The 25603-nt window shown below is 43.9% G+C and overlaps 1 protein-coding gene across 1 annotated transcript in view; it reads right to left on the bottom strand.

The window, feature by feature from the left end:
* NFKB1 (nuclear factor kappa B subunit 1) overlaps positions 1 to 25603 on the bottom strand; it is an 887546-nt gene that overhangs the window by 61371 nt on the left and 800572 nt on the right. Inside the window, exons 18-19 of the mRNA XM_069630690.1 lie at positions 15613 to 15782; positions 8866 to 8968 (exon numbers count right to left, since the gene is read on the bottom strand). Of these exons, the coding sequence (XP_069486791.1) occupies positions 8866 to 8968; positions 15613 to 15782 (273 nt within the window). The remainder of the gene's footprint in view (positions 1 to 8865; positions 8969 to 15612; positions 15783 to 25603) is intronic.

Below are 25603 nucleotides of genomic sequence, written 5' to 3'. Positions count from 1 at the left end.
CCCATACACAAGCACATCATCCGAATAGTTCAGACAGTTAGGGACATGGCGGATTACATTGTGAATTTCCTCCTGGAATATTTCGGCGGCGGACGAAATGCCGAAGCAGAGCCGTTTATATTGAAACAGTCCAAGGTGGGTAACAAATGTGGTGATATATCGAGATTCTGGTGAAATTTCTATCTGATGGTAGCCTTTTGTTAAGTCTAATTTGGAGAACATTTTCACCCCATGCAGGAGGTGAATCATATCAGTGATTCTGGGTGCTTGGTGTCTTTCCCTTTCAATTGCAACATTGGCCCTGCACATGTCGACACACAGACGTATGGATCCGTTCGGTGACTTCTTGGGGACGGGGGGTGACACCCAGGGTGTGGGGCCAGACACTGGTTCGATGACGTTCATTGTTAACACGATAATGTTGTGCTACTGGTTTGATGAGTGGGTTAATGTGGAGACAAACCTTTCTTCCTTTAAGTTTTCCCAGACCCTTGAATAGATTGCGGAATGATTGTTCGACGGCATCCGGTTTGGAGAAGTATTTGTGGGCCATTAGCTGGTATAGGATATGTACGAGGCCCATGTCCACTGCCGTTCGGAAGCTTAGAATGCATCCACTATTGGTCTCAGTCTTCAGGATGTGCAGGGTAATCTTGGCTGCGTGTTCTTTGTGGGTGCACCATGCTGTGATTGTTCCCATACATGGTAGATGTGTCGTGATGCCATACGGGTATATGTCCACCGTGGCCGGTTTTATCTTGGGTGTTGGGGTGAGCGACTTGAGTTTCTGTTCACTGTTGATGTGGACTGTCGTTCCTGTGTCTATTAGGAATTTCATCGGGGTTATTAACGTGTAGGATGAGAGTGGGGCTGTGCTGGGTGGCCGCAGTGTTATTGTTAAGGGCCCACACATATCCCTTTTTCCTCTGATCATCCTTTGACGTGGGGGAGTCGCTACTAGAGGGGGATCGCATTTTTCAATATATCTGACGAATCTCCGTCTTTGTGAGCGTCTCCCTTCTTCTTGGGGTCGTCTATCTTCGCGTGTGTACTTGTTTTTTCTTTCTTTTTCCTCCCTCTTGTAGGCTGGGCAGTCAGAGTCCCCTCTCGATCTTGTTGGGCTCTGGCGGGTGTCATTTCACCTTTCTTGGGGTCCATGTCTGCCTGGGGCCGGTTCATGTGCGTTTTTGCACATGGCTCTGTAGTGGTCCATGCCCCCGCAAGCGACGCATTGTTGACCTAACGGTGGGCATTCTCCTACAAGTGGGGACTCATAACCGCACTTGTAACACGTGGCTCCCGGGTGTTTGTTTCCTTGGTTGGGGTTTGCATATAACTTATTGATAGTGTCAGCGTGTCCTGTGTGTTGTTGTAAGGAGACTTTCCCTAGATTGTCCAATTGAGAGTCCACCGCGGCTTCCATGCGGGCCAGCGCCAGGATCTCTTCGAGGGATCTTTGTTTTTGCAACAGTTGTTTCCAGAACGGCTGAGAGAGACAGCCAGCGATGACTTGCGAGCAAAGTGCCTCTTCGTTCGAGTATTTGTGGAATTCACAATGCTTGAGTTTGATGCAGAGCCGCATGACGAAGTTATCGATGGATTCTCCCTTTTCTTGTCTGGTCGTATGAAAAATATGGCGTTCATAATCAACGTTTGTGTGCGGGCAAAGTATTCCGACAGTTTGACGAGGAGTGCTTGATATGCTACGGTGTCTATATCCACCAGTTCTCCTGCGATGTCCTTTACTGCCGGTCCCACTGCCATGAAAAGTGTGTTTTTAAGCCTCACCTCATCCGTTAAACCAACGGCTCTGGCATAAAACTTAAAGTCTCTGAGCCACGTGGTCCAGCGCGGTCCTAGATTGGAGGTGTCCCTTATTTCGAACGGGTTCGGCATGTGCAGTACCTGGGATGAGCCACTCGTGGCCTGTGGTTGTTGTAGGTCATTTTCTTGAGGATTGTCTGCCCCTCCTGAGGACGATGCCGTTGCCAGTGCTGGGTCTGACATGATTATGTGTCAGAAGGGCCCTTTTGGGTGTTGTGGCCGTGGAAATTTGTCACCGATTATCAATTTTCACTTGTTTCTGTGACAGAAGCACGTGTAATGGGGCACTCTCGTGAGCGTATGATTGAGAATGTTTCACTGTGTCCAGAACTATCAGTTTTCACTTGTTTCTGTGCCAGAAACACGTGTGAAGGGGCTCTCTTGTGAGCGTATGATTGAAAATGTTTCACTGTGTCCAGAATCACGGGAGCCGACTTTGCTTCTCGGAGCGAAATTTCCTTGCAGGCCCTACACGCCTGCGTATGGCGGGAAATTCCGGCTTCCTTCTTCTGGCCGTTGAATGCGCACTCGCAGTGCCGTGTGAATGGCGTGCCTCTGCCACGGACGCCTTGAACTGAGCATCAGGAGAGTTTCGCGGGCCTACCCGTACAGCAGGCTCAGGGCTCCGGCGTGCGGTGGGCTCCTCTGCCCGATGGCAGGCCCACGATCTCGGGGCTCTGGCGTGCGGCGGGCTCCTGCCTTTGAGCGGGGGTGCCCCGACGCGCCTCACTGCCCGACGGCAGGCCCACGATCAGGCGCATGGGGTTGTTCCTTTCGTCGCCATTGTTAGCATGGGGGTTGGGGGGGGCAAACACTCACGCATGCTGCACCACCACACGGAGCCGAGTTAACGTTCAACTTGCTTTATTAATTACAGGGTGGCAACTACTGCGCCCTCGAACCCGCCCCTCCCACACCCCTGCGTAACGACCCGTACACGCGGATCGCAACAGCGATCCGCCCACATAACGATGTGGAGCTTGCTGACAAGGGGTGTCTTAAAAGAGGCATGGCATGCAAGCTGTATAACAGGAAATATTCTGTTTAGGCGGAGCCCTCAAGTTGGGCATCTGCCCAGTTTAAATCCGTGCCCTCTTTGTGGTTCTCTTGTGATGGTTCTGATTCACATGATTGAGCACTAAGCGCAATGCATTACAGTGTAAGAATCAGGATACTGACCTCCAATGCAGAGGGAAAGCCATTAGGTAGATCAGATCCTGTGTCCAAAAGCATGATGTTTTCTTGTATACATAGAAGCTACACCATGCATATGAGCCAGTAACATTCTACATTAACATGGGCCATTACTGTGAGATGCTATTACTGAGGCATTCAAGCAATGCTTGGCCTATTTTATGATGAAGATTTATATACTGAAATATCATACAAATGCGTTCAAAGTCACAGCAAGACAGGTGCAAACAAGAGCAAGAAAGAATTGCCTCCTACCCACACTTCTACACTGGCCCCTGTAGACAGCTCTGAATTCTTACTTTAACACGGCCAAACCCTGTCTTCCACTTGCTCCCTCTCTTGAATAGATACATTGTACACTATGTGCACCAAGGATCGGGGGATTAGCAGATGAGGATAGGGGGTTGACTGTGGACGCCACTAACTAACCTAATGGAAGTACTACGGGTTATGGCTTAGTGGAAGTGCTGACAAGGAAATAAAAGCCCCATACGCTCATTTCACCTTCTGGAGTACGCAGCTGACCAGCTGAGATCCTTAGCGCCATCTCAAGCCTCACACTGACTTCCTCAAGTGCTGTGCTCAGTGGTGCCTGTGGAGGCTTTTGGCCACCAGGGCAACAACCACAGTCGGTCATGGAACTATTTTGTCAGGCGATTTGGGAAGGGGACAGAATCCCTGAATGTTTCTCCCAGAAGTCTGCCTCAGTGTCTTCACCAGGCCTAAAATATCTCTCATACAGCATGCACATGACCGGGCAAAAATAAATCCCCATTAACCCCACCTAGTGTTGAGACAGCTTCCTAGCTTTAGTTGTTTCAGAATGTTGCTGATCACAGGAGTGGAAGAGATGAAGGGAAAGAAGAATGAAAGGTGGAGTTTGGATTTCTCGATGTGCCCAATGGAGTAGGAGCACCAATCAGTAGCCTAATAGGTGTGATGCAGCTGCAGGAATATCAAGGGAAACGTGCGGACAGCGAATTAAAGGAGAGTGGAGTGGGGGGCGGGGCTAGGTAGTCCAAACAAAACTGCAATCTAGAATTTGCAGTATCTCCGGTCAGTACTAGGCATTGATCTCTATCAAAAGTGTAATATTCTGACCGATTGCTAGCCAATGATTGCTCTTCTACACACATTGTTATGGTTTCTAGGAAGAATCTCAAACTTGTGTTTTCATAGTCTTGCAGCTATTTGCAAACGTTACAAAATGACACCTGTTTTGTTTGTTTTTTGTTTGTTTGTTTATTATTTATAATGCGCGTCATACCCGGAGGTAACAGGGCGCAGCAGATACAAGAATATGCGAAGCTTAGTTACACAAAAATTATACAAGAATTATATACACAGCATTATACAGGATACATGCATGTAAGAATTAAATACAATGAGGCATATTTACAAACATAATATACAGAGGACCGAAACAGGAATACAGATTAGAGTGGCTAGTTACAGGCTGGCGTGGTCATATAAGTAGACCTCCCTACTTAGGTTAAAAAAGCTGATTGTCGGATTTTAGCCATATAATAGTGTTGGCTCTAAATTTGTGGTAGGTTTGGTTCATTCTTAGGCTAGGAGGCAGAGTGTTCCATAATTTGGACGCTTTCACCGGGAAACTGTTGCCTCCAATTGTGGACTGTTTGAAGCTGGGTATGACAAGATGGTCTTTATTGGCAAGTCTTATAGGTCTAGTAGACGTCTGCTTGTGAAATCTGTCTGCTAAATAAATGGGTGCGGCATTATTGAGAGATTTGTATGCCAGTGATAGAGTTTTTAGGAGGACTTTGTCGTAAGTTGGGAGCCAGTTATTCTGTCGACTGATCTCAGAAATGTGGTCTTTTTGGGACATGCTTAGGGCCGCTCTCAGAGCATTATTTTGAAGGATTTGGATTCTTTTTATGATGGCTTTGGGTGATCCTGTTCATCTGGTCGCATTTTGATTGCTGGGTCATTGTAAAATAATCCTAAAACAGTTTCAAATAGTGGCTAATATAGGAAGATCTTTGAAATTTGTACTGTGCCTCATTACGCTCGGCAACATTTGGCACATGTGACAATGAGTCACACGTTGAGATTATGAATTCCAGTTGCCATTTTGAACCTCCCCATGATGAATGCCATGAATGCGATTTACCTCTGCCCTGACATGTGAAGGCAACATTATTTGGATTTTTGGACTCAGCATCAAATTTCCTGTATGGATGTATTTCGTCTGACCCTTGTACAACTTCTGATCCTCATTAATTATGTGAATTTCAGATTTCTATCAATCGCGCTTTTAGGGTGTCATTACTCACTATTATACTTTGCTGCTAGCACAGAGCTACTTTTTGGACCTGTAAAATGTCTCCTTTTTTGTCATTTTATAATCTCAGGAGTCTTGAAAGTCGGCATAAAACTAAGATGTATGCAGTGCACACCTCTCTTTTACACTCCACAGGATTTTCATCACTTTTGGAGATGGGACACGAAGAAGAAGTAACGTTTCCACCGTGAATTTCTCCTCCACCTCCATAGAGCACATGGTTTTAAAAGCCTGTATAAGATTTTCATGCGTTTATAAAACAAATGGATTCCTATGGAATCCGCCTGTTTTAACACCTGATAAGTGTAGGCAGTTTCCATAGTAATCCATTGCAAATGTGTATGGCAGGCCGCATTCACACTTTTTGTAAAAAGGAGCCCAAAAGCAAGGCATAAGTTCGATTTTCCCTGTTCCTATGCTTTGCTTTTGCACCCCCTTTTGCAACTATGGAAAATTGCCGAGAGGAAACTCAACAGGGTCGAAGGAGAGAAGAGATTAAAAAGTGGCAATGTTTGTAAAGATTGAATAAATTATGAAAGGTGGGGATATGGGCCTCATTACAAGTTTGGTGGTAGCAACATACTGGCACCCTTTCCGGACCGCCAAACAACGAACCCTGATATGCTGGGAATTCAGGCCCCTACCAACAGTGTTTTCACAGAAGCACTGGCACCGTTAACAACGATGCTGGTGCTTCAGTGACCCCATTTACGTGGACTCCTATGGGACTCCACGAGACTGGGGATTTACCATTCTGCCGCCAAGCATGATATCCCGGTCACACCGGGATATCGGGCGGTAGAAATGCTGTTACAGGGTCGGCGGTAGCCCGCCACCAACCAGCAGGTTTTACCACTGACCTCGTAATGAGGCCCCATAGAGTTTGTGAGAGTGTGCATGCCCGTAGTGTCTGTGTTGAGCTAACAGGGCACACCAGAGATCAGGTGAAGGGCTCATATATAATTATCCTGCGAACAAGCATGTCTCCTGTGAGGGTGGTTTCTAATACAGAGATATGTCAATAAGTGGCTTGAGTTATGCTCCAGCGTAGCCTTGAAGTATGAAGTCTTGCTTGGCTGATAGGTGTGCCTGTAACCTGCAAGAACCGACCTGGAAAAAAATGGGATTGCCCAGCCTGGGGAAAGAGCCCACAGAGGACTTGGGTTTAAGGTGAATGAGGGGGGACCCAAAGAGGAAGAAGAATAGGAGATGTAAACCATCCCTCAGAGTGCACTATTTGCACGCCAACTTTCTGGAGGCAGAAAATAGTCAGTATTATTAATATGAGCTGCAAATCAATTTGCCAGGATTCTAGGCAATGCAGAATGTAATGCTTATTGTGATGATCTATAGGGAATGGCTGCAGCACAAATGTCCAGGATACTTCTCAAAGTGTTGCTCATGCACCATGTTGTGTGCCATAGCAGTTCTTATACTACTAGCCCAATAGCCACATTTCCTCTAAACTACTGGGATAGGCTCCTGGCATCGGAGGGATCTGATGGATGACTTTTACAAATAGCGAAGTAGAATTTCACTTACAAAACTCTGGCACATGCACAGCTCTGAGCGCAGCACTGTGCCCTACTCCTGCTTCCCACAAGCTTTACTTCCTTCTCTCTCATACACAGGTAGAGCTACATGAATTAAGAGGGTGGGTGGTGGATAAAATGTTTGAAGGAAAGGGTGAGGTGCAGGGTAAGGCCTGCAAAGGTCATTATGGTGAAGGACTTGTCCTTACAATTACAGCACAGACCAATTCTTCCAGACTACTGGCGAGATTGGGCCTTGTTATAAATTTACCAGTAATTCCGTTTACCGGCAATTTGTTCAGCTAGGAGCTGGAGGTAAGTCAGGCACCCCACCAGCAAAAAACAGCCGTATTACCGGCACCGGTGTTACTGGTGCCGGTAATACCAGCAATCCCCCCATGCAGTCAAATGGGACTCAATGGAATGGGGATTTACCGTTATACCTGCCACTTGTAATCTGCTGGTAATTCCAGCAAATCAAGTGGCGGGAACAGTAATTCTGATGAGGCCCATTGAAAAGCATTAAAAAACACAATGGGTGAGACAACGAACACAGACAATAGTAATGAGCTATGCAAAAATAATGCAAAGCATGATTTCACCAAACTGGGTACCTGCTCTGGAATTAACATCCAATGCATAGTGCATATAAAAAAGCACGTGTATTAGGTCAAGAACTTTAACATATTACATCTAGCAGAATGTGCTAATGTGTTGGCTGTAGCTATGTGTGCGTGCTCATGCTACAGGTGGGGAACGACCCTCAAGGCACGGGATAGGCCTTTGTGTAGACATTGGATAGGTATTTGCCAAGCAATGCCATAATGGTACTACCTAGCCAATAATGGTAGTAGCTGCAAAACTGGTGCAAGTACCTAGGCATATGATACAGTTCCTGGTATATCTAATAGCAGTAAACAAGCCAAAATGGTTGGCTTTTTCCAGTGCTTGTTTTTAACAGGACCTAGGTATAAGAACACACATGCTGCTCATAAATCCAGTGGCTGAAGCACACTTGGTTAAGACATTTTGTATTAGACCACAAGTGCATTTTAAACCCCAATTAAGCCATTAACTATCAGAGGACTGCTAGGGTTTGAGATGTACGTGTGTAAAAATCTGGTGTTAGTCAAGGTGTCACTTTCGGGAGAGAGAGAATCCTAGTCTTTTAGGCCACCATGAGCCTCAGTAATAAGCCATGGTGAACGTTTGAGGCTAACCATAATGTAAGGACACATGGGCGCCTGTTGGCTTACCCTGTGATTAGGCTGTTTGCACACACCCAGGTAGGCCATTGTGTTAGGCCTACCTGGATTGAATGCGTTGTCCCCAGAGGAAAGCCCACTTGGGCATGTCACCCTCTTACTTCTGGAAACCTACCTGGTCTGTCAGGGCTCCCTCAGAAAACAGATCACCTGCACTATGTGCCTATTAAAGAGGGTTCCGCACACTGCCTGCTTCTAAGCTACAAGGCTCAAAAAGCCTAATGAATCCAAAGATATCAGTCCGCCAATGCAAAGGGTTCTTTTGCATCATACACCAAAATTAAGTGCATGGACTGCTTGGGATCTCAACTCTAAAAGCACAGTGTGTGTGTTTCAGCCCCGAGAAACCGGGCCGATAAATCTCTGATTAGGAGAATGAGAACTTATGAAATTTCTCAAGTGAGCAGGAGAAACACCTTTACTGCAAAAGGTAATGTATCGCTGATAGGTGTACATGAGCGATTCCTGCGTATGCCCTGTTCTATCCACTCAAAAGTGTCAAGTCAGGTAAGGCCTCTGTGGCTGTCAAGGACAAGACACAAACGTGTGGGAGACTGCACAGGTACATGGGTTTCCACAGTTAAACTTGACTTGGTGCAATGCAAAAGTGCTCTGGTCCAATGGCGTATCTGAAGGATAAAGCAGGGTGGAGTGGCACTTAGAAATATCTGATTTACCAATACAAATCCTCTAAACAACCTCAACACATTCTGATTTATCCTGGGCAGACCTCCTGAAAACTCACCGGCCGCTTTGAGAAGGGCTGTCAGTTTGGTCGATCCTCTCCCGGCTGCGATGTGGAGTGGAGTTGTTCCATCATATGTGGTGCTGTCCACGCAGGCGTCACCCTGGCAAGGGGGATTCAGCATTAGAGTAGCAATGTGTCAGCTCTCACAATGTGAAAATTCAATGTTAACAAATATACATGTGGCCCAATAGCTAAGTACAATAATAGTGCTACTAAATGGACAAACAAATGATCACTGCATAGGTCAATTAACTCAGTATAAATTAGTACAAAACAATACATACCATAATAATAATACGAATTTGTGCAGACAAATAGGAATCGTACAACTTTAGTCGAGTTTAGCCACAATGCTTGAAATTTCAGGTTACATATCGGTCAAGCAAAATGACTGACAAGTCCATCTGCCAACAGAAACAGAAAATACCTCAGAAACCTCTCCGAAATATGGCTACCTTAAGGCCCTATGGAATTATTTGCGTGAAAAATCGGGACTTTGCATGCCAAACTGCGTGCAAAATTCCGTTTGTCGATTCATGAAATCGACTGTGCTGCTCTTATACTTACTTTCTGGGGACTTTGTGCAAGCCCGGCACGTCACTGCGAGAGGTCGAGCGCCTTGCATGAGACCCCAGGCACAGCGTGGGCATGGCTTTCGCAGAGGGCACGGTAGGGGGCGGACCATGGAAAATTAGGAAGTACAAGGCAAAAAGTGAGCGTTACGAGGGAGGGCCCGCAGGCAGTCCATCGCACGCCCGCTATTGCGTGGAAGGATTCCTACTCATAGATCTGAGCGTGTAACCTCTCAGCAGGGAAATGGCCACGCAAAGCCCTCATACTATCCGCCACCTGAAGGCAGCTGTACAGAGACTTGCACATAGGATTCACAGCGCAGGAGTAAGATCGGTTGTCGGATTTAAGGGTGCGTGGACGCAGCTGTGGTTCCGATCTGATGTAGGGGTGCATGTACGCAGAGTAGCGGGGTGCAGGCACGGTTTACGGGGGTTCACACGCAGATTTTCTGAGTTTTGCCTGAGTTATGATAAATCGTATGCATGCTGTCCTGGTGGCGGTAACAGTTATGGGGGACAACGTGCAGGGTCCCCAAGATACAGACCTGCTTGCAGGGTGCACTGTTTGCTACTAGAGAATATGCCACAATTAGGCTTCAGACAATTGGTACATGGACCATGCCATACCTGTAGCCATACTTTGGATGCCCTGTTCTCATGGTTGTACCCCATCAGAAACACTTCTGCGCCCCTCTTGTTTGGGTCCGACTGCTGATTAACCTAAGGAACCCAGAGTCTCTACTAAGCTCATTGTCCTCCTTCTCAGGATCCTATTCGACTGAAAAATAAGGTGACCAGCAACCCTGATCTCCTCCTTTCCAACTTTCCCAAGGATATCTCGCAGGACTTGGGTTACATAGCTCTGTTCGACTTAAAATAACTGAAACAAAACTCCAAGACTAAAAACAAATGAATAGATTGCCAACTTGCTGACCTTAAAAGAGCCAACATTGTACTCTAATGTATCTGTGGAAAAGCATAAACCTGCTAGACAAGGTAGAGGACCTGTGCCACACCAGAAACTACAAATACTCTATACTAATGAACAAGAAAGCCTTCTTTAATGAGAGGAGTCAATCAACATGCAACAAACCGAGGGAACTCTTCCCTATTGTTTATAAATGCAATAAACTTGGTCCAGAAGCTGCAACTAAAGAACCATCTCAAGACCTGGCCGACAAGCTCGCCCAGTTTTTTGGGAATGAAGTGACTGATATCTGATCTTTAATCCAGCCTCTCCCAAGGTAATCGTTTTCGCATGTCAACATCCCCACATCTCCCATCAACATCTACTTATACAAATTTGCATCCATATTGAAAGAAATCCTCAAGATTGTTGGCAAATTCAAAACCTCGAGTACACAAACACCACCTTCCTCTGCCCTCCTTTTTAAATTGCTGAACAACAACCTCATTTCCCCTTTGATGGCCATCTACATCTCCTCTCTTCCAGCGAGCCATGTTTCACCCACCTTCAAAGCAGCCGTTATAACACGACTATGCACAAACCTAGTGCAGAACCTTCCATCCTAGCCAACTAACACCCAATTGCAAACTTTCTGGTGGAGGCAAAAATCCTTGAAAAACAGTTGCTTAACAACTCCAAGACTTCAGTGAACCAAATTCCCTTTTTCACGAGGGTTAGTTTTCGCCCAGGGAAAAGCACAACATTCCCTGCTTGACACCCAAGAAGGAACACTTTGGAGAATCAAGGCCAAACAATCAGCAGGCTAGAATCTTGGATCTAACTGCAGCCAATGACATTGTTCACCATGACATCCTGCTAACCCGACTACAATTGGTCAGTAGAACAAAGAATGAGCTCTAAAATGCATCTTTTCTTCTCTGAAAAACCAATACACCAAAGTGAAACTAAGCTAATTCTTCTCTCCGAGGGCAAAAAATTCCTGCTGTGTTTCTAACGGTTTGCACCTCTCCATCCAGCCACTTAACATTTGCATTCTTCCTTTGGCCTTGCTCATAGCCCACGTCTCCATTCCTTCCAATATCTGGCCTCCACCCTGGGGGCCTCCTGCTTCTCCAGTAGTCAAACTTTGCAAACCAGCTATTGCGTCTGAAAGATATGTATCTTTTTGTGATGCAATGACTATTGCTCTGGAGGAGTGCATGTATGAGTAGTCGTTAAACAACCTACTCAGCCCCACACTACTACTAAACCAGCAGTGATCTGAATAATAAAGGTGAAACAGGCACGCCCTAACAGGTGTACCTCCTACACTTCTTTTGGTAGTGCAGGCTAAGGACACGCTATATCTTCAGGAGGGGTGTGAGCTGTTACAGTTGCATCACAAGAAACAATAGTATGGTTGTACTAAAATAAAGGAATATCCAATAAAGGTTCTATAAAAGTAGGGAATTAATAAAACAATCAATAGACAAAACTGATACAAACAATAAAGGCCCACTCCTGTAAAGGAAACAAAGAGAAAGCAGACTTTCAGAAGAAAGTGCACTCTGAGTTTATAAGCAGGGGTGTTCAGGCAAATGCTCTCAGCAGCAATGTCAATGTTCAAGGATATGTCTTTGAAAGTCAAAGAAGAGGGGCTTCCTATGATCCTTAAAGGTTGATCAGGTGGGCAGGCACTCTTCAAATACCTTGTGTATCTTGTTTTTGGAGATCAACAACAACGAGCCAAGTTCATAGGTTCTTCACTGCAGGCGTGCCAGTGTTGAGAAGGTCAATGTATGCTTTCCCAATGGCGAGTCAGCATTGAGTCGATGGCCTACAATTGTTTGAGTTTTTTGGTTGAGTAGTTGAACAAAGGATGCATTGTGCGAGTGGAGTCGGCATTCGAAAAGACAAGTCAGTGGCTCCCAGCAGGTTGAGTCAGCATTCAACTTGGTTGCTTCCACTGAATCGATCTGACAATCAGTCGAGTCGAGATGGATGCTTGAATGGGATGAGGCAGCGTCTGGATGGCTTGAAATGCAGGTACATGGTTCGAGGAGCACAGAGATCCAAAGGCAACATTAAGGGAGGAAAGGAAGACAGGGAAGATACTTCTCCAGGGTGCCCATTCTGACACTACGATAGGATGGATTGGAAGAGGGTAAGGGGCAAAGACACTAATTAGGTAATTAATTGTTTTAATGTCTGCCGAGGAAGGTGGTTACAGTGTCAGTCCTACACCCTGAATGCTGCCACTTGCATTGAGTACGTAGCAATTCCCACAGCAACCTTCCAACCTTCAGTCCCTATGGGCCCTTCATTTGAATAAGCACAGTATGTGCTAATCATGCATGCCAAATGCCCTCTCACATACTTAGCATGCAGGTTGAGGCCACCACATCATACCATCCTTTGGTGGCCACCATAGTTATTGAGGCTTCAATAGAAACCAGGCCTAACCAGGAATGGCAGTGTGCATCCCCTGCTGCGGGCCACCATCTTTCCCCACCCCTTACCATTTTCTTTTTTTACAAAATCTCCAACCCACTCCCCCTCACTATTTTGCATCGGCGGTGGCCTGTGCCGCTGCTGCCCCGCCATCCTCAGTGCCCCGGCTGGCTGCCATGAAAAGGGAAGGGGGCTCCACATGGAGCCCCCTTCCCTTTCTATGATGGCCATCTTGGCAAATTATTTTCATTCATTGAACAGAACGTGCACAGCTGGGGTATAGTGCTGAAGTGCGCAGTTCATCATAGGCTATGCCCAGGGGGCCAGGACCTGGGCAGAGCTCACCATTAAGAACACCTGCTGGCAGTATGAAAGCAAGGCACTGCCACAGAAGAAATAAGGATTCTGACAGCCCTGAAACTGTACAAAATCTCTGACATGGAAGAAAGGGGTGCTTTGATAGCCCTGAAGCATTACCAAGGCACAGCCATGTAGGAAAGTGGGCTTTTGTAGCCCTAATCAGCAACTGAAGTACCACAAGGAAGAGAGAATGTAAGCAACCTGTGGTAGCCGCCCACGGCAGAGTCGGGAGTTGGAAAATAACGGGAGAACAAGGAGAGGGATCTGGACTCTGTTAAAAAGGTATTGTACTTTAGGGGGTATTATATTTTCAATATGACTGACAAATAGGGAATTTGTACTGGGGCATAAGGGCAGACTTCCGCTGTCAATGATGTTGGAATGAATACAATTAAATGTGTATTGGTCAAAAAGGGGAAGGCCGGGAAGCCGAGGGTTGTGATGAGGAACCTGCTTAAGGATCATGGAGATAGGGGTTTGTTTGGATGGGTATATTTTACTCTTAGGAAAGAAAAACAAACAGTGGGGGGAAAGTGAAAGGGGCGTAAGGGTTTAAGTAGATTTATATGTTTCTTTGATATAAACGCCCACAAGGGTAACACAATTCCCCTCCGGTGTACTGTGCCTTATTTGACAACAGGAACTAAGGTTTGTGGCCCCACTCCTGTAGTCAATTTTCTGACTGCCGGTTGTACAACGCCTCAATTTACCAGTTGGTCTGGGACGGTGGGGTGGTTTCAGTTTGGCCCCGGTAAGTTTAAAGTGTGAACATCCAGGGCAGGACCAGAAAATAAGGGGCTATATATAAATATTTGATAAATCTCAGCTAGAATGAACGGGTAGGGACCCTTACAGTTTGAGCCAGTGAAGGACTTACTGACTGGACCATTGTGTTTTCTATTCCTTTGAGCTGGCCTCAAAGCCTCGGGCACAGCTCAGCACCTTCCTTTCAGCCATGCCGCCTGTCAGTCTGGTACATTCCTTGATGCCTTCTGACTGCAGGGCATCTTGTCCTGCCTGGAGTTAGGCTCGAACCGGGCAGCTCTCTGACAAGAAATCCATGCTCCAATACCCCCTCAGCTCCAAACTGCCTGCACGATATCTGTTCATGATAACTGTGAACTTCTTACTCATGGATCAGGCTCATGCACACAGACAGGCTATGGACTACATCATATGCGACATACAACCACAGAGACACATATAATGTTATTTTCTGAAGAGTTTGTGAACTTTTCTTCCAGAAGTGAGATCCTGGCTCCAAAAATAGTACTTTATCATCTAGTCATCTTAACAATGCAAGAAAGAGGGAGCAAAAACACAAAGCACTTCTCATGACATGCATGTAGAATGCAGATACTGAATTGAATTATGTTGGCTACACGTACGCTGCCGAGAGCGCCAAAACTGCAAGTGAGGAACACTCTTACTTGGAAGACTGTAGGAAGGGTGCTACAAGGCAGCGCTGGTACCCAAAACTGGGCACCTCATAAATAGATGGCTGTTTCAAATATGAATTTCACATTACAAACTTACATGATAACCGATCTAAATTGTATGTGTAAAGTGGTACAATGTCCTTTCATTGCGGGATGTTTTTTCGCGGGTTTTTTACCGCAATTTTTTGCTGAAAAAACTCATAGAATTTTTTTGGGGGGTTGGAAAAATAATATATATTGAGTGTGGGTATTCAGGGATATATAAAGAAAATGTGATGAGTTTTTTCGTAACAAAATCCGCGGCAAAAAAGCCCACGAAAAAAGCTGTAAAACAACGATTTTTTTTAACAATGTACCCTTTTAGTTTTGATGAAAATATATATAGGTCTCATATACCCCATGAACCTGCGACTCACTGATCCTCTTTCCGGACACTGTGTCATGAAGAAATATAGCATTTTTCAAATTGTTGACCAACTTCCAAGGTAATGTGGCTAGAAAAAGCCCGTGTTGACGCCTAGACTAAAGTAGGTTCCCCTGCAAGCCGAGGAGTTCCTTCTTGGGATGGCACAGTCCTGGGTGGCAACTTCTTGAGCTCTTTAGTATTTGAAAACTATTTCTGTTTCCTCTCTTGGGTATAGGCTGACAGTGAGGTTTTATGGAGAGACGGCATGATAGAGAGGCAGGGTCAATCAATGGAGGGCCACCAAGCCATCAGTCGCTTCTGCCTTACCAGCCTATTGGAGAGAGTTAAACTGAAACTCTAAATGAGTCTCATCTTCGACAGAGGGATGCACCATGCATTTCCCATGGTTGTATGCATTTCTGAACGGCTCCAAGGAACTGCGAAATGAAACCCAGCTCATACAGTGGCGGTCTGATAGAGTATGGAAAAAGTGCTGGTTCCCAGGAGTAAATTCTAATAATGATGGCCTCTTTTTTGATTCTGCTGTATATGAAACCAAACCGAGCATCCTGTTATAAACCTTTTGCACACGCAGGAAATGGGCCTCACCTCAAGCAGAAGGCAGCCTGCCAAAGAGATGTTATCTTGCTCCACTGCCAAGTGAAGTGACGTGCGCCCTGACTTCTGCTCCTGGGCGTCGACGTCAGCTCGAGCTGAAATCATCAGCCTGAGGCAGGCCATGCTGTTGGCCACCATTGCCAAATGGATAGCATTCAGTCCTGTAAAAGAGAAATACACATCACCCTGTGTAATTAGACATGAAAAGCTACTGCCTCACGCATGCGGGTAAACCAGTTTGTTTCCAAATAAATATTTCCCAACTATGCATGCGCCTCAAATAGCTGTGGTGAGTGTAAATCACAAAGAGACAAACTTTCTTTGTGCTATACCTCATCCATGCCAGATATAGCAACGGGCGGGGGCCTTTCCTTAGTCTGAGCTCACCTCTTCTGTTCAGGTTATTGTAAAACGTCTCTCAAGGCTGCAAGGATAGTGTTATACAGGAACTCAGTCCAGTGTTCCAAAAGAGAGTTCAAAGAGGCAAAGTGTATTTGTCACTCTCAACCTCTAGGATATATTCAATAAAAAATAGGTCACAAGTAATTGTGATTTGTCAAGATTTATTTGTAATGTGTCAGCCAACACATGTTTCAACCTACTACGGTCTTCTTCAGGGCTGATACATGGTTAAGATTGTAATTTGGTACACATATATGCAATATATAGAGGTGACACAACACAATTCCCAATATATAATAGGAGACAAAGCTAGTATACAGGTGCTAGAGTTGAAAGTTCAAACTAGGGAAAGGGACTAGTCACTGTTAAAAGATCAACATAATTTTTAATAGTAAGTCATAAAAGTTAAAACATATAATTAAATTCAGTGGTCCACAGTACAATACTTCACATCCAATATAAAACAAGGAATACGTACCAGACTATAAATGCAAGCTAAAACAAGTTCATAAAAAAACACATACAATTGGTACATATAAAACAATTAGTAGTGTACCAGATTCAATTAGGATTTATGTATTATAGATTTATGTCTCTGTTTTTAATCCAGAGAACTGTCTCGACATATTTCTGTTCTTTAGACATAAGAATAGAACATTCATCAGGAGGAGGTAGTTATAACGACAAAACCTAATTCTTATTCGATCATTGATAGGATCAATGTATGTTTCATAGCACCTTTAGGGTTAAAAACACATAAAACCAAGGGTCAGCTTGTGGGTAGCTTAATATTTTGATGGGTTCAAATGAAAGAACTGAGTATCACATAACAAGGGTAAATTACCTTGTCTGGTGCTGGTGGGGGCTCTCTACTTCAAACGGTAAGTAGGTGTAGGAGGTACGTTCAGTCCTAAAAAAATATATAGTATACATAAGGCATCTAGCTATGCTTATAAATCGAAGCCCTATTTGTGCTCACAACACATATAAATCATCAGTAGGCTGTCCTACCGTGGATTGCAATGTTAGGCATTTAGGCTCTGGGTCTTGCTTGCAGGAGGATGGTTAACCAGTGCAGGATCGGTATAGTCAACAAAGAATGATACAGCAGAAATAATCCCGTGGATTGCTGGTTCCCAAATGGTGACCTGCAGATGGAATATCAGGTAGGGGCCATGATAGCGGTGCCTTAAGGATGTGGCAGAGAAGTAAAAAGAAAGTAGTGCCTATATCCTTGACGTCCTTAGAAAACGTAAGATAAGTAAATAGACAATCACCGTGGTGGTTACATGCGGTGAGTGGTCGAAAATGAAGTAAATCGATGTCAGCGACTTTAAATGTGATCAGTGAAAATAAGAATAGAATACTGTTTCCGTAGCCGTGTGTAATACATTGCCCTAAGGAAGGAAATCCTAGGGGTGTGTATAGTAGGGGTGAGTGTGACATGCAGCTAGGGTAGCATACCTGCACTCAGGAACATCGGTTGTTCGGCTGTAAGGTTAATAACAGCAAAAGTTGGGAGGCAGACGGGAAAAGATCCCGTACACCACGCTGTAAAGAGATCGCATATTAATAATATGGAGCGTTTAAAAACGAATCAGTAAGAGGAAAGTGTGTAATATGAGCAATTCGTCTAGCGGGGCTTACCTATTGTAGTGAGATTTAGACGGGCGATGCTAGGTGCTGGTAGGGAGAGCTCTGTGAAGTCGAATGGCTGCGCGAAGGGGCCGAAGGCATCAGCGTAGTCATGGTGACGGGGATTGTCCTCTCTCGGTGTCAGTTACATTGAGGCATGGCGAGGGAGAGGGCGAAAAGGTGGCGGCCATGTTAGGATAGAGTGTGGATAATGGAAAACATTGTATTCATTGCCCGAATGCATGAAAAGGGTAGTAGAAGGTGCGGGCAGAGAGCTCTAAACTTTAATAAGCAAGTATTAATAATGTCTTGGAATGATCCCAAATAAATTATTTGGATAGTGTGTAGAAGCTAAAGGTCGGTCACGAGTACCAAAAGGGATTATAAGGTAACTCGTGACTAAGTATGGGAGAGTTAACGTTAATATCCATATTCTATTTGACAATATATGAGCGGGGTAGTAAGAGAATAGTGGCATATCGTCTTATGCTGCTAAGTGGTAGTAAAGAGTGGGTGGCCGAGGCACGTTATCAAGGTGTAAGATTATGAACCATAGATTAGAGTCTATAGGATATGGAGAACTGACGGGCCATATAGAAGGGGTATATAAGAAATTAATAGGTAGTAATCTATAGGCTCGAACCAGGTAGCTAGGTACCGATACATAGTCGTGAAGAATAGATCCTCATGCGGGCTTCTAAGGGTAGTATAGGTAAAGAGGGGGGTGTGTGTGAGGGACAGTAGCGTCATATATTAATTAGGCTAGATATTGTGCCATTCAGACAAGAACTCCTTATTAGATTTCTCGTGTCACCATATTAAACATCAGCGGCACAATCTGCCTTTCGGTCAATTTCTACGCCTCAAAAGGAATAGCTCAGATAAAGACACATACAAAGCAGAAGATGCTACCCTGAGTAAAAAACTAAGCCAAAGAGGTTACCCCAAAAAAAAAATAGTGAAAAAATCAGCTAAAAGGGCCTTTAATAATAAACGAGAAGCCCTATTAGAACCAAAACTTACCAAAACAAAAGATTATCGTATTGTTTGTGTGAACAATTTTACGGACCAGAGTTTTAAAATCACCAATATCATCAAAAAACACTGGAAAATCTTTAATACTGCCACTCAATCTATGCCTATTCCGATTTTTGCCTATAAAAGAAGTACCACAGTAGGCAACAGAGTCAGTAATAGCAAACTGAAATGCCTAAATAAACCTGACCCCAAATTCACCACTCTGTGGGGCCTTCCTGATGCCACTGGACACTACCCCTGTGGCTACTGTGGGGTATGTAATATTACCTCCAAAAGTAAAGAAGTTGATATTGGTCTTTCAAAACGCTGGATCCAAAAGAATCTCACTAATTGTAACACAGAGTTTGTTGTTTATTTAATTACATGCAAATGTGGACTGCACTATGTGGGAAAGACTATTCGTAAAGTGAAGACTCGAATCATGGAGCACCGAAGCTGCATAAGAAACAAAACTGAGAATGCACCTCTAGTCAAGCACTTCAACCGCCAGAAGCATAACCACAAAGATTTTACATGGACTGTACTGATGTCCCTGAAAGGGATTAATCATGAAAATCGTGAAAAGAAACTTCTAAAAATGGAACACAAAATGATCTATACCCTGCACAGCGATGTCATAGGTCTGAATGAATCCGTTGAATGGCACAATATCTAGCCTAATTAATATATGACGGTACTGTCCCACACACACCCCCCCTCTATACCTATACTACCCTTAGAAGCCTGCATGAGGATCTATTCTTCACGACTATGTATCAGTACTTAACCACCTGGTTCGAGCCTATAGATTTCTACCTATTAATTTCTTATATACCCCTTCTATATGCCCCGCCAGTTCTCCATATCCTATAGACTCTAATCTATGGTTCATAATCTTACACCTTGAGCACACGCCTCACCCACCCACTCTTTACTACCGCTTAGCAGCATAAGACGATCTGCCACTATTCTCTTACTACCCCGCTCATATATTGTCAAATAGAATATGGATATTAACGTTAACTCTCCCATACTTAGTCACGAGTTACCTTATAATCCCTTTTGGTACTCGTGACCGACCTTTAGCTTCTACACACTATCCAATTAATTTATTTGGGATCATTCCAAGACATTATTAATACTCGCTTATTAAAGTTTAGAGCTCTCTGCCCGCACCTTCTACTACTCCCTTTTCATACATTCGGGCAATTAATACAATGTTTTCCATTATCCAACTCTATCTTAACATGGCCGCCACCTTTTCGCCCTCTCCCTCGCCATGCCTCGATGTAACTGACACCGAGAGAGGGCAATCCCCGTCACCATGACTACGCTGATGCCTTCGGCCCCCTCGCGCAGCCATTTGACTTCACGGAGCTCTCCCTACAAGCCCCTAGCATCTCCAATCTAAATCTCACTACAATAGGTAAGTCCCGCTAGACGAATTGCTCATATTACACACTTTCCTCTTACTGATTCGTTTTTAAACGCTCCATATTATTAATATGCGATCTCTTTACAGCGTGGTGTACGGGATCTTTTCCCGTCTGCCTCCCAACTTTTGCTGTTATTAACCTTACAGCCGAACAACCGATGTTCCTGAGTGCAGGTATGCTACCCTAGCTGCATGTCACACTCGCCCCTACTATACACACCACTAGGATTTCCTTCCTAAGGGCAATGTATTATGCATGGCTACGGAAACAGTATTCTATTCTTATTTTCACTGATCACATAAAAAGTGCCTGACATTGATTTACTTCATTTTCGACCACTCACTGCATGTAACCACCACCGTGTTTGTCTATTTACTTATCTTATGTTTACTAAGGACGTCAAGGATATAGGCACTACTTTCTTTTTACTTCACTGCCACATCCTTAAGGCACCGCTATCATGGCCCCTACCAGATATTCAATCTGCAGGTCACCATTTGGGCACCAGCGATCCACGGGATTATTACTGCTGTATCATTCTTTGTTGACTATACCGATCCTGCACTGGTTAACCATCCTCCTGCAAGCGAGACCTAAAGCCTAAATGCCTAACATTACTATCCACGGTAGGACAGCCTACTGATTTTTTATATGTGTTGTAAGCACAAATAGGGCTTTGATTTATAAGCATACCTAGATGCGTTATGTATACTATATGTTTTTGTAGGACTGAAAGTACCTCCTACACCTAAGTAGAGAGCCCCCACCAGCACCAGACAAGGTAATTTACCCTTGTTATGTGGTACTCAAGTTGTTTCATTTGAACCCATAAAAGTATTTAGCTACCCACAAGCTAACCCTTTGTTTTATGTGTTTTTAACCCTACAGGTGCTATGAAACATACGTTGATCCTATCAATGATCCAATAAGAATTAGGTTTTGTAGTAATAACTATCTCCTCCTGATGAATGTTCTATACTTATGTCTAAAGAACAGAAACATGTCGAGACAGTTCTCTGGATTAAAAACAGAGACATAAATCTATGATACATAAATTCTAATTGAATCTGGAACACTACTAATTGTTTTATATGTAACAATTGTATGTGTTTTTTCTGTGAACTTGTTTTAGCTTGCATTTATAGTCTGGTACGTATTCCTTGTTTTATATTGGATGTGAAGTATTGTACTGTGGACCACTGAATTTAATTATATGTTTTAACTTTTATGACTTACTATTAAAAATGATGTTGATCTTTTAACAGTGACTGGTCCCTTTCCCTAGTTTGAACTTTCAACTCTAGCACCTGTATACTTACTTTGTCTCCTATTATATATTGACTACTATCCACCCAGATATGGATAGAGTAGACACTGTTTACCCGCTCAAGCCAGTGCTCTACCGGGATTCCGCTCCTTATAATTTACAACACAATTCCCAACAAATTAACGATAAAACTATCACATGTGAAATTATGGATTGGACATGCAAGTCCTCAAATAACATTGATAACCACAGTTAGCATACATCCATTCAGTAATGGCAAGTATACAGTAATGCCAGCAATTGAAAATGTTGCAAAACATGTGTAAACAACCAAACATTTGGCGTTATGACGAATTGTAGTCAAACAATGTAAAACAATATAATGCATCAACCAACCACAGAGGGTTTTAATATAATAAAAATACAAACAGACAATAGAAGAGATAAGAACAGGGGATAATAAGGGAGGGGGAACACTAGTTGGGACTTCTCTGTTTGTATTGTGAAAAACCTGAAGGTGTCTCACTTAGTAGTCTCCAAGGATCTGTCACCAAGGAGACCAGGACACAGCCATCACTATTGGATCAAGTTCCTGGGGATGGACCAGTGCGGGATGGTCACCTGGATGGGGGGTCCTCGGGAAGTAGAGCTGGGACACTGATGGGTGAGACACGGTACCCCCTTCCTTCTAAACCCTTTTTTCATCATACCCCATAAGATACTTAGAAGCTCTATTCCCCCCCTTTTACGATACAAACACTTTCCTACACCGTGAAAGACAACGGACTGACACCAGAGCCATTTACCTGACATATCCCAACACAAAGGTCAGGCAGAGTCAGGCAATTGACAATAACTACGCACACCTGACTGCCCTTTAGCTTCCCCACAGGGATAAAAGGTGGAGCATGAGAGCACACTTTGAGCTCGGCCAAATGCCCTGCGGAAGCAGCGACACCGGATCTGCAGTTCAAATGGAGCAGAAAGGCGGCGAGACCTGGAGGGATGACGAGGGGGAAACTGCCCTTGTCCTTTTCAGCTCAGACCCGCAAAGCCTCCGAAAGGGAAATCATAAGACCGGGAAGTCCAACTTGCGTGTGATGTGACAGGTGTCAATGGCACACCAGGCCCTTCCGCGCTGGTAGCCAAAGCGGGGAGAAGTGCTTGCCGCCATGCTGCCGACCTTGACTCCCGAGACAAGAAACTCCAACAGTTCAGCACAGCCAGTGAGTCAGAGAAGAAAGATAGTAAAACCAAACTGTGCTGGGCCCAAGCTTGCAGGTGGCGACCTTGTTGAACAAATAACTTGTGTATATGAACCTAGTAGAAGGTTCAGAAGCAGAGTGGTCAGGCGTCGTGGGACTCTTCTTCGAAGTACTCTGACTGAAGCCTTTGTGGGTTGTGTTGTTTGTTGAAACTATGAGAACTAAGATGTCTTAGGAGACGCCACTGTGAAGTGTCAAAGTGGTCCTAAAGGGTCGAGCAAAAATCCTCATACACACAAAAGTTTTCGACACATTGGAGAAAACCGATTGAACTGTAAAACTGCCAAATGTGTACCCAACAGAGGGATGCCTGCAAATTGAGGGTAAACAGGGATATACCCATGAACATTGTAATGACAAATGTGAACCCAACTGAGGGATGTCCACAATGGATAGGTGTTTAAAAGGACATTGAAACTGTTGGATGGTACATTTTGAGTGAAAGGCCGAAGTTAACCCGATTGAGGAAGGCTAACATTGCAAGAAGGATCGGAGCCCAGCTGAGAAGGATCCAAAGGGGTGTAGAGAAATCGTCCAATGTGAAATATTACCAAAGGAACTTTTTGTTTTTATTGTTTTTGGTGCAGCAGGCCTTCTAAGGCAAAGGACTTTGGAGGAAAGAGACTTGTCCCCAGGAGGTCCTGGTATTGCTGAAAGGAACTGTAACCGTTGAAAGGAATTGTAAGTTTCTGCTGGCAAGGCCTAGAAGTGTGCTGTGCTCAAAGGTCCTGCCTTATCCCGTGCTAAAAAGTGGGGAAGGGAGCCCCCAGCACTACCATCCTAACTTATCATTTAGTGAACACCTCTTTCTTTTCATGTGAACATCATCTCACACTATTTTGTAACTTAGTTGTAAGGATTGGCAATAGTTTGTTTTTAGGATATGCCCTTTTTATTTGACAAGACGCCACTACGACTGCCTACTTATTATTTGATGGTCATAGCTTGCTCCCATCTTAGATTTAGGTTTAGATTAGGTGTTTTTCTCACCCATTATACAGTTTAATAAACATCCTTGAACTGTGATCACTTGTGTCTATCTTTACTGTTGCAACCATGAGTTCCTTACAGTCTATATAACAAAACATCTTAAAAGGCAAAGATACAAATCATAGCTCATTCAACGCATTTGAAAAACTTCTGGTGGAGTCACTGGCAAGTGACAACAAACCTTCCCAGACCACTTAAATCGTGAATGTTGTTATTTCTCCATGGTTACTTCTCACCTGGTGCTGCTCAAATGTCACCAATAAGCACTGCCCAAATCACCTCAAGCGTGAAGGCTAATATCTACTTCTTACTCAACTAATACTATCCAAGACTCAGAGAAGAACCATGCTACTATGTATGATATTTTGAAACAGCACCAGGATGAAATCAAAGTGAGAAAATCACGAAAACATTTTTGAGATGAAAGAGACTACAGAGAAGACCGAGTGTGCACTTTTCAGCCAAAGTACAATGAACCATCAAGATCCAGAGGGAGTACGCCAAATACGTCTTCGGGTAGTTCCAGCCCTGATAGTGAACCTGAGATCCCAAGTAGTAATACAGCAAGCAGTTCATCAATGGGAGATGCTAGGGGAATTACGAAGATTTATTTTTTAGAGCAAATAAAATGATACAGGAAAGGCAATTTCATATTCCCCAAAAAACACATGAGATTTCAGGACCCCTCTGCAAGTGGTACCTCAACCGATTCAAAATCAGAAGAGCCTCAAGAAGAGGTGAGCACAACAACAAAAGAAACCGAACCATGAAAAAGGGTCTCCAGATCATGGACACAGAGCCAACAGAAGTCCCAACATTGTTACGCTTAGCATTGAATCTTTCAAACAAACATCTAACTAGATCAGAAATGACAGTCCCAAATAAAGGTTTATCCTTTGCATCTTCTAGATCTATAGATTGGATACAAATGGAGACATACCTCTTCAAATTCATGAAAATTGAAACTGAAGATGTTTTTTCATCAGAAACCTTAAACCCACCCAGAGAGGAAGATGTAGTTCCAGACCATGACTCTTCTATTAAAGATATAATGGATATTTGACCCATTCTTCCTTTGCAGGGCCAGGATCCATCTGGGCTCAGACTGGCCTATAGGGCAATGCCCAAACCAAAAATATATAGAATAAATATCCTTTAAATTGCACAATTTGCATTACATTTTATGAAAAAAAACTCCCCCTTGGGTACTATTCAAACAGTCTGTCACAAAAGGAATGAATTGCCATTTGCAAATGTGGGACACTTTTTTATTGGCGCCCGAGACAATTTTATGCCCCAGTTCGACCCTGGATCCATCAGCTGTAACTGACCTTGCAGCATATTTGGGAATACTGCAAAAAATTGTAACCACATTGGAATTGAAAAACACATCTCAAGTCACACCAGTCATTGGTGGAGATAATGTCATAGATACTTTCCACCAGTCAGTAGCCTCAGAGTTACAGAAATGATTTCGTAAAAAAGCACATAGACATAACGGAACCTAACGATTGAAGAGTTAAAGGCTCTCAAACAATTTAGGAGTGACGATAATATTGTTATCAAACATGCTGACAAAGGGGGTAAAATTGTGGCAAGGGACACATGTGATTACATACATATGGCAATGGCACACCTCAACACTGAAGGGTGCTATGAAAAACTGTTGATGAACCCTTATAAGGAATTGATCAGTGAATCCACTGCATTAATAATAAAATGGTATAGATTGGGGTTAATCTCAGACGATGAAAAAACATTTTTGATAGTGGAACATCCGAAGATCCCTGTAATTTACTTTCTACCTTAGATATACAAGCCATTTATGCACCTACCAGAAGGCCGTCCCATAGTGAGTGGGAGATGATGGACTACAGAAAAGATGTCCAGATACATTGATTCTATTATTAAAGATGAAGTAGTCAAACTACCAGCATATCTACGTGATTCAATGCATTTACTTCATATTC

Source organism: Ambystoma mexicanum, chromosome 6q (assembly GCF_040938575.1).
Source record: "Ambystoma mexicanum isolate Mex_15411 chromosome 6q, UKY_AmexF1_1, whole genome shotgun sequence".
Classification (NCBI taxonomy): domain Eukaryota; kingdom Metazoa; phylum Chordata; class Amphibia; order Caudata; family Ambystomatidae; genus Ambystoma; species Ambystoma mexicanum.
Note: the sequence above shows the minus strand (reverse complement) of the source record. Positions and strands in the feature narration are given on the sequence as shown.